General features: G+C 37.3%; 2 protein-coding genes across 4 annotated transcripts; both read left to right on the forward strand.

Moving 5' to 3' along the window:
• Positions 1-965: 965 nt before the first annotated feature.
• LOC133521587 (solute carrier family 22 member 3-like) lies at positions 966-9,436 on the forward strand. 3 transcript variants are annotated; one of them, XM_061856625.1, is made up of 6 exons: positions 966-1,021; positions 2,768-2,996; positions 6,618-6,873; positions 7,091-7,711; positions 8,239-8,420; positions 9,156-9,436. In XM_061856625.1, the coding sequence occupies exons 1-6, from the start codon at positions 978-980 to the stop codon at positions 9,399-9,401; spliced, it is 1,578 nt and encodes a 525-aa protein (XP_061712609.1). In that variant the 5' UTR covers positions 966-977; the 3' UTR covers positions 9,402-9,436. The 3 variants fall into 3 exon arrangements, 2 of the variants coding, with proteins under 2 accessions (XP_061712609.1, XP_061712608.1); XR_009799918.1 differs by lacking the exon at positions 966-1,021 and adding an exon at positions 1,066-2,333 and having other exon boundaries at positions 7,091-7,668; positions 9,156-9,293; XM_061856624.1 differs by lacking the exon at positions 966-1,021 and adding an exon at positions 1,892-2,333.
• On the forward strand, positions 3,776-6,019 carry LOC133521586 (uncharacterized). Its single transcript, XM_061856623.1, has 2 exons — positions 3,776-4,327; positions 4,975-6,019. Exons 1-2 carry the CDS (start codon positions 3,976-3,978, stop codon positions 5,016-5,018), a joined length of 396 nt encoding a protein of 131 aa, XP_061712607.1. The 5' UTR covers positions 3,776-3,975; the 3' UTR covers positions 5,019-6,019.
• Positions 9,437-10,067: the final 631 nt, after the last annotated feature.

Here is a 10,067-nt window from a genome sequence, read left to right on the forward strand (position 1 = left end):
ACCAACGTACGTTACGTTACGTGGCAAACCAAGAACAAGCGGGCATCTCGCCCGTTTTTGCCCAGAACATGCAAGTTGTGGAATGGCTACCTTCTGAGGTGTTTCCCTTGCGCTGTGACATCGGGTTCTTCAAGAAGCAGGTATTTAGGGTTCTCAAAGGTTGGCAACGCATAAGTAGCTCCTCCGATGTTGCTCTTGTCCATGGGCGGCTGCTTCCCATCAGGCGGCTCGTCTGCTCGTTTACAGCCTATTACAAAAAAAAAAAGAAAATGTTAAATCATCTTAGTACATTGCCTCGATAATTAACCTCGCAAGGAGACTGTATTTTTTACTCAAGACTATATTAAAATAGTTGGTCCAAGAAGTCGACTCAATCTCAACGATGAGAATATGACCACAGATGTGTCGTTAAGCGAGAAATGTGAAGCCGGCAATCGGAATATCATTTTTTCCCTCTATTTTAGCTTTTCGCCTTTTGTGAAAGCGATATGTATTCTACATAGTTTGTTATAGCTGATGATACGTTTGAAATAAGAGTTGCAAGACTAACGATTACAAATGGTTTTTTTTTAAATACTACGTCGATGGCAAATAAACATACTGCTTGCCTGTAAGCAGCCTCCATAGCCTATGTACGCCACAATAAAACCGCAGGGCCTAGTGTTGGCTGCGGTTTTTTTTATATGACGAAGTATAATTATTAAAGCATTTCTTGAGGGTACTTTAAATTAACCAATTAGGTAAAAATATCGTTATTTATGGAATGGGAAGTTAAATATCAGAATGGAAAGTGAATAACAAATCCATTTGAATTGCTTACCGTAATAAAATGAAAAAGTCGTACCTGGAAAATAAAATTCTCTAATGCAGAAATGTATTACTTTATGCTCACTTTTTGAACAACAATGAAGCTCTTTCAGAATATAGTCAAAAACTTTCAGGTCAAAACGCCATGTCTTACAACATAATAAAACCTGATGATGCTTTTACCACATTTAAACCACGTCTTAGTTATTCCTACGTAAGTACTAAAAGTCTTGCTCAAACACGGATGAAATATTGTTGGTAACATTTGAGAGAAGCTCAAATAAATTATCACGAGAAGAAACCCTCGCCTGGACGTTTCAATTTGTAAAAATAAAGCTCCTATCCATCATAGCGGCAATCTCCGAGAAGTGTGCTGGTTTTATTTTTGAGTTTTTGTTCATAATTTTCTTGAGCAAATACCAGTTTTAATTATTTTAATTTATTTATTAAGGTGCATTATTAGGGTAGCTGGGCCAAATACATTTTAGAAGAAGGTCACTTCTAAGGACAATACAAGTAAAGTTAACGACTCTAGTACATAGATATCACGTTTTTCTCGACACGAGTTGCGAATTTCCTACTTTTCGCCTTTTCGCACGTGTATTGTACCTATACAACGTTTTGCAGTACATTTGGCCCTTTTAAATTTTCGACATACGCACGTATAGTGCGAGTTACCTCACTAGTTCGGTAAAGTAGCACCATATGTCTGTACTGTAATAGTACATTACTATACAAGTGCAAAGAACAGGAAATTCCCAACGAGTGGCGATAAATTAAAACACAACCAAAGGGAGTGTTTTAAATCAACACGAGTTGCGAATTACCTTTTCGCACGTGTATTGTTCAACTTTTTATAGTAGGTACGTATGGCCCCTCCTCCCTACGGTCGTGTTTTAATTTATCGCCACTCATTTCGAATTTCCTATTTTTCTCACTTGTATCTTAATGTACTATTATAATACGGTTATCTCCGAACCATAATATGTATGAGTATACTATCAAGTACTACATAGTTGCCTCATTTTATCTTAGCAAACCCATTGTGACGTTTAAATCAAACAGTATCGTGCACATGTTTAAATTTAATTAACTGATAGGTAGGTACACCTACATCATGTAAAATAAATAAAGGCACACCTGCGCGTTATTAAGTCAGTCAAACTATGTGTTTTACGGCAGACGTAACAAGTATTAAATTCAGTGCTGTTTTTAGTAATTTATTAGTTATTAATATATTTCGTCATAAATGATGTGGTACAACTTTAATCTAAAGTAAAGAGATATTTGTATAAAATAATGTTAAATAAAGTGTAATGAACGGATCTAAATAAAATGACAGACGCGAATGAATCCAGTGAAACGAATAAACAGGATGATAAATTTAACCTGGATAAAATATTGGTGGACGAAATAGGAGAAGGGAAGTATCAAGTTCATGCCATTGCTCTGTGCGGATTGGTTGCCTTCTTTTTTGGATTAACAGCGAATGATTTTATTTTCTTTGCCGAAAGACTGAAAACTAGGCAAGTAGTTTACTATTTATAGAAAATAACCTCTGTTGTATTGTGTAGACATTCCCTAGGAACTTCATTACGTCATATCACGTTATACACGATTTCATTCAATAATTCTTCGATAAACAATTGTCTAGGTAGTTGTCATGTGTAAAAATATGTAGGATGTTTAGAGATTCAATGCAATATAACAATATAGTTATAGCTAATTTCTGGACGTAATAAATTATCCTCCGTATTTTGCTTTTAGACCTTTTTGGCAAACGAAAAGTAAACCCCTCTTGTACGGTCAAGGAATTTGATCTCTTGCGGCTTTCATAATGACCATTGAGATAAGGTACGACAACAACAAAAAGAAACAAATTCCTTGAACGTCGTCTCGGCTTACCTACTACTCGTAGAATCATGCATGATCGTTGTCATTATAATATTTATTATTTCAGATGTAAAATCCAAGAATGCGAAGAAAACGCCCTGTCCAGTTTTTCACAACCTTGGCTTGAAAATGCAATACCACCGTTTGGTGACGCATTTGACAATTGCCATCGATATGCGTCTTCCGATCATTTGTGGAACGTGTCTGCCGAATGTCCTTCAAACTTGTTTGACAGAAGTACCACAGTGAAATGCAGCGACTACGTTTATCAATATCAAAATTCCGCAGTTTACGAAGTAAGTATTTGGTTTTCTTTTTATCATATCCCGGTACGACGGGTACAATTTGGTTTGACGTTTTAAAAGAGCGAGGACAAATGAAACTTAATATTGGTCGATGTCGATATAATTATGACGCAATACAGCACCATTATGTAATTACTAAATGTTACAATAACATAAACTGAAATTGTTGTATGTCGTTTTCATTATGACTTCAGTCAATATCAGACGTCTGTTCGAGACAAGTCTCAACATAGCTGTAAACTTTATGTTTAATATTTGTTGCTTGCAACATTTGAGAAGAGTTGTGTCTATGATGCGCTGTCAAGGGCCTATTGCGTTCTGTGCTATAACTGAATGTACTAGCGTAATAAAATAATTTAGCTTTCAATAAAAGTTATTTCTCCTAATCGCATTTTGATTCAAACATGCGATTTTTGGTCCTTCGAGCTTTTTAAAAAGTTTAGAATCAGTGATTCCGTGGTTTTACTACGTATTTCGTTTGCTGGCTGGGCGAAGGTGACTTGCTATATCTTGTCGCCGCCCGCCGCAACCTCGCCCAACCCATTGTTTGGGCGAATTTATCATCGTGATTTCGGTTGATATTATCCTGAAATCGTTTAACTCCGTGCTGCAACAATCATTAGGAAAGTTCCCGTTCGTCGGCACAAAGGAATTTTGTGCAAGTACCGGCGGATTTATTTGAGCGGTACAACGAGAATACTTTGACAAGCTTGTCAACTCAGGTGGGACTAGATTGTAAGGTTGGTAGTACGGATCATCGGTCGGTGCGTGCCTTTGACAGAGTTGGCGGTAAAAGTGACTTTTGGCTGTCAAAAGTGACGTCTGCTAAATTGGAATTTTCTTCACGGGCTTTGCAACTTTTGCAAGTGTTTATATACATATTTCAGCTGCGATTATTAACAAAGTTGTTTTATCAAAGTGCGGGTTTGTGCTTAAATAGTATTGAGCGTTTGTTTCGTGAAATACGACAATGGCGGAGCTCAAGAAGTTAAAAATAATGCGCGGCCAAGTCAAGGCAACTATGACTCGCATCGAGCAGTTTGTCAACGACCCCAATACCTTAAATTCCGCCTCTCTTGATACTTTGGAGGCTCGAAAAGAGAAGCTAGCCTCTTCCCTCAAAGATTACGAGGGAATCCAACTGGACATATTGAGCCTTGATGACAAGGACACAGAGGATGCAGGTGACTTTGAGGACCGCTACTTTAACACAATAGCGAAGATTAATGAGGCTCTCAGGTCTCTAAGAGGGTCAGATACAGTTCAAGCTGCTGGTGTCTCTTCTTCAAAGTTACCCCATGTTGACATACCAGTGTACAATGGTGAGGATGTTACCCTATTCAAACCCTTTTATGAAATGTTCATAGCAGTGATTGATAAAAACAAAACATTATCAGATGTACAGAAGTTGTTTTACCTAAGAAAGTTTTTGTCTGATGAAGCACTATCTGTCATTGTAAATTTGCCTTTAGTCAATGTCTCATATATGGAGGCATTAGAGTTGTTAAAAAAGCGATATGACAATAATGTTAGGCTAATCATAAGCCATATATATGTTATCTTAGACATCCCATGCATGGCTAAGGGAACTGCGGCCTCTATAAGGTCATTTGTATCACAAGTGCAGCAGCATCTGTATGCACTTAGAAACTTAAAGGAACCTGTTGATAAATGGGATATGTTGCTCATTTCTATATTATCCAGAAAGCTAGATCAATATACTAGCCGGGCCTTCCATTTAGAGAGAGACCCACAAACTCTTCCAACGATGTCGGAGTTTATTGCATTTTTAGAAAGGCGTGCTATGGCGCTAGAGGATAGTTTGCCTCAAAAGAGTATCCTAAATGATAATGTAGGTACTTCTAAATTTAAATCTTACCCCAAGGTTGCTAATGTTGTAGCATCATTACCTGGTTGTAAATTTTGTACTAAACCTGGCCATGCAATCTATAATTGTGTGAAATTTCAGGAAGCCTCCGTCGAGGACCGCTTGGCCTTTGTGCAGGAGAATGAGATGTGTGCAGTTTGTATAAACCCTCACTCAGATAAACCTTGCAAGTACAAGTTCAAATGTAAGTTATGTAAGGGTCATCATAATACCCTTTTGCATACAGAGGATGCTGGAGGTGCCAATCAACCAGTGGCAGCATCTATTGTTTTGACATGTGTCAAGAAAACATCTAATAAAAAGGTATTACCCACAATTAAAGTTAAAATTGTTGATAAATTTGGCCGTGATGTTTACTGCCGTGCATTGCTTGACACTGGCTCAAGTGAATCCTTTGCCACAACTTCTCTTGTAGAAAGGCTGGGTTTCTCCACTGTGGCAGAATGTGAAAATATAATTGGTGTAGCTAAACAGACCATCATTATGGATAGGTCAGTAATTATTACTGTGGAGTCTTGTCAATATCAAGATGTTAAATTTAAAGTTAGCTGTCATGTTGTAAAAGATGTAACGGTACATTTGCCACCACAATATGTTGATTGTTCAGCACTAAAGTTTCCAAGCCATGTCAAACTTTCTGATGAAAACTTTAATGAACCATCAGAAATTTCATTGCTACTAGCAAGTGATATTTATTTTAATTCATTATTAAATGATTGTATCAAATTGCCTGAAGGACTTGTCTTGCAAAGCACCTTATTTGGCTATGTTGTTGGTGGCAAGATAAACCAATCTGGTAGTATTTCAAACAGTACAAATTGAATTGAAAAATTTGTTGAAATGTGACAAATTGTATGTCAGACCTAATACAAAGCTGTGTCCCTTATCTCCTGACGAAATATTGTATATATCTTGTTAAATTGTTGTTTTCGATCTCTACCTAATGTAAATTAGCTCACCTTGCCCGGCCCAATTATGTTCGAGACAAGTCTCAACATAGCTGTAAACTTTATGTTTAATATTTGTTGCTTGCAACATTTGAGAAGAGTTGTGTCTATGATGCGCTGTCAAGGGCCTATTGCGTTCTGTGCTATAACTGAATGTACTAGCGTAATAAAATAATTTAGCTTTCAATAAAAGTTATTTCTCCTAATCGCATTTTGATTCAAACAACGTCTGATATCAATAAGATTAAATGCAAGAGGTTTGAAAATAGAAAATGAAAGGATTAGCGGTCTTAATAAATAACATTTACTCCATAGATTTGTATTTAGGATTTACTTTCTATCGATCGATACCGATCCTTAAGTCGAACTGGGCTATGATTATTACGATTTTTTTAAAGGCTGAAAATCCTAAACGTGAATTTTAAAGGTACATGGCTAATTAATAACAGAAGTGCCGATTAAACATGCTTATGATATTTTTTTCTGAATAGCCTATTCAACGGTCTATCCCGTACCTACATATAAACGAATTATAATAACAGTGAGCTGTCCCCGTTGTTTGGTAAATCCCCTCATAACGTTAATATAGATAAAGTGTTTAGATTAACTGTTACTTTTACTTTAATCAATGATAACATGCTATTTCATTTCATGTCATTTCATTTCATTTATTCGTAAATATATTAATATTAAATGCTTGAGTCGTCAATACATAAGTCCTTTTCTCGGATCCCGAACCCGAACTTTTACTCTAACATCAATTTCTTTTAATTCCAGTTCAACCTGGCGTGCGATGAATGGCGTTGGTTTCTATTCGGTTTCATGCCGCTCCTCGGCATGACTGTATCTTTACCAGTAGCTGGCTTCGTGTCAGACCGATGGGGACGTCGCTTCGCCCTTTCCATCACAGCTTTCAACATGGCTTGGATCAACGCTGCTCGCTACTGGGCTAACTCTTATACTGTCTTCATTTTGATTGGATTTTTGGGGAGTGCTTTTGGATCAGGTTGTCTATCGTGCTGTCATACATTAGGTATGAATTTACGTTATTAAATTCTAATTTATTTAAAAAACTCCACACAGTATTATTCTTTGAACATCCAAACATTTATTGAACGAAGTTACCGGCGAAGGTCTTACCAATACCCCAGAAGGAGTGGGTGTTTTATGATGCAATATTAAATACAATACATTTGTCATGGTATTTCAAGGGTGTGCTTAAAAGTAGTTGATCTTGTTTTTATTTCCAGCGCTGGAACTGGTCAGCCCCACACGCCGCATGGCTGCTGTGAGCATACTCACCAGCTGTAACTGCCTAGGTGCAGTAGTAAAAGGACTGCTAGCGTGGACACAGCCTTACTGGCGAGACCTCATTCTCATGCTTTATCTACCAATGTCAGTCAGCATTTTCTATTTCTGGATTGCGCCGGAATCTGTACGGTGGTTGATAAGCAAGAAACGCTATGAAGAAGCTAAAACTATCTTGCTAAAAGCATCTAAAATGAATGGAAGAGTTTTATCAGACAACACTTTAAAGAAAATAACTGAAGGCGTGAACTCTGCAAATTCAAAGGGAGACAATGGAACCAATCTATTTTATATGATGTGGAAACATAAGACAATACTTGTAAATTGTATAGCCATGTCAGTTTGCTCTCTGTCATCCGCATTTATGACGAAAGGCTTGGCTATATCTTCCGTGAGCATTTCTGGAAACAAGTATGTGAATTTCTGCATGGTAGCTGTTGTTGCGATACCAGGATTATGGACTGCTACCTTTTTAAACGACAAAATTGGCAGAAGAAGTTTCTTTTTTTGTTTATTCTGGGTTAGTGGATTTTGTCAATTGATAAACATTTTCATACCAAAAGGTGAGTTTTCAAATAAATTTTGAAAATGTGATATATTTATATTATTTTCGAATTTTAACATATATATAATAATATATACTCCGATATAATGGTCTGGAATATACAGTTACAGCATCGACTGAACACCTAGGTCCCTATTTGGCTATAACCAGAGTGGCACGACTTGGCTCTGATTAGTCCTATGTGTCTCAGATGTATTTCTATTTAATACCGCCCCACACTAGCGGCACTAAGAATGGTGCTACTTCAGCTTCAGCGGTGTCACTCACGAATTCGAGCCAATCCTGCAGTCTAACGCAACTAGTGGCGTGCATGATTCAAACTCATCAACCAATCGCCTTGTGGCGTTAGACTGCACGATTGGCTCGAATACGTGTGCACAATACCGCTTTACTGGCCCTATTCTTATTGGCTGAAGGCCCGTCCTTAGATATATGTCAATGATAAATCTAATTTAACTAGATCTATATTTGCTTTCAAAATAAAATGAGAAATATTTGGTGTTTCTTGATTATTAATGATTTCAGGTTCCCACGGGATACAATTGGCCTTATACCTGCTCACAAAATTCTGTGCGGCAGCCATCTCAAGTACGATAGTTGTGTACAAAGCCGAGTTGTTCCCTACAAGTTATCGCAGTCGGCTGACGGGATTTACTTCCATATTTGCCAGATGTGGTGGCTTCACCGCGCTGCTGATACCCGCTTTGGTAAGTCAAAGCATAGAGAAGAGTTTTATCAGACAAAACTTTAAAGAAAATAACTGAAGGCGAGAATCCTGCAAAATGAAACGGAGACAATGAAACCAATATATTTTCTATTATATGGGATCATAAATCATAAGACAATATAAGGCTGCTTGGAGTTCTCACTCCATACATATGTATGTATATAGCTTTTTTACTCAATAATAAGTTATTGTTAAGTTTTAAAGATGCTTTCGTCTTAGTACTAAGCCTATATCTTAACTTAAATAAGTTTTCGCAAAGTTCGTTTAAATCTTATTATAAATTGATCTTTGCCTATATACCTATGGACTGAGCACTCTTAGCCTACTTATATTTATATGGTCGAAGTACCAGTAACTGATGTTCTGGGACTAAAGTAAACCTTAAGAGCTACTGAACTACCTAAACCTTATGGTAGGAGAGCCCAAGAGAGGATTTTTATAGTTACTCGAGCGTGTCAGATTAAGATATGAGTGATATCCTGCTTTATCAATCTATGTTGATATGCACTTAAAAATCGTTTAGATGATTGTGGATTTGTTTAATATAGGCACATTGATGCTAACGTTCAAAAAACATTGTCCTGTCAGATTACAAAAATTCCTACAAATAATTATCAGTGTGTATATTATTTCCGCCCGACTTTGTAGACGTCATTTCGATGCAAGCTTATTTCTCTTATAAGCCTACATAACAATAAAATTGCCATCATTACAGACTGATCGTGTATGGAACTATCTACCGAACGTACTCTTCAGCGTCCTGGCATTCGTCTCCGGTGTACTCCTATTATTTACCCCCGAAACTCTCGGCGCATCTCTGCCTGAGACCATGGAAGACGCTACCCGACTAGGCAAAGACGAATGCTCTCCAGTTATGGATTTCCTGAGAAGAATTATTTATAGAAAACACTATGTAGTTCGTCATGATGTTGGTCATGTGGATGTAGGAAAAATATCCTGAAAATATTAATAAAATTAGCTTATTGTTGATTATAATTCCTGCTTCAGTCTATTCTCTGTGAGGATTTTAAAATTTCACAATTCATAGTAAATGGTCGTATACGATTGTGTTGATAGCTAAATGTAGCTTCCCAGGAGATACAACTACATTCATTGAACCAAAAATAAACTTATTAAACTGTAACTCTTATAAGTTATTAATTGAGTCGCTTATCTTCAAACTCGGATCGGAACTGCTGTCGTCATCCGAATGTTCCCTGTCACCGATAGATAGCATGCCATTGATATGGAGCATTAGGGCGTCCGCTAGCTGGCGCGGTTGCACGGAGCGGGTGAGTGGATTAACGAAACATAGTATGAGCAACACTAGTTGGCGTAGACGTGTGCGGCGGATTTTACCTACAATAGCACACGAATTTAATTTAATATTTTTTAATATTTTAATATATATATACAGCATTACAGTCGAGACCAAAGCACTGTACAATTCAGATTATATGATAGGATTACATACTAGGAAAAACAGATCACAATCATCTTTCGTCCATCACGAATGCGTGCGCGCGCTCCGTGCACTCGAGCTAGCTAGCAGATGCCCTAAACATTTACGCTATCTATGTCGGGGTGTGTATATAGTCACCTGCAATAATTTACGGGGTGAATATAT

Source organism: Cydia pomonella, chromosome 9 (genome assembly GCF_033807575.1).
Source record: "Cydia pomonella isolate Wapato2018A chromosome 9, ilCydPomo1, whole genome shotgun sequence".
NCBI classification, from domain to species: Eukaryota; Metazoa; Arthropoda; class Insecta; order Lepidoptera; family Tortricidae; genus Cydia; species Cydia pomonella.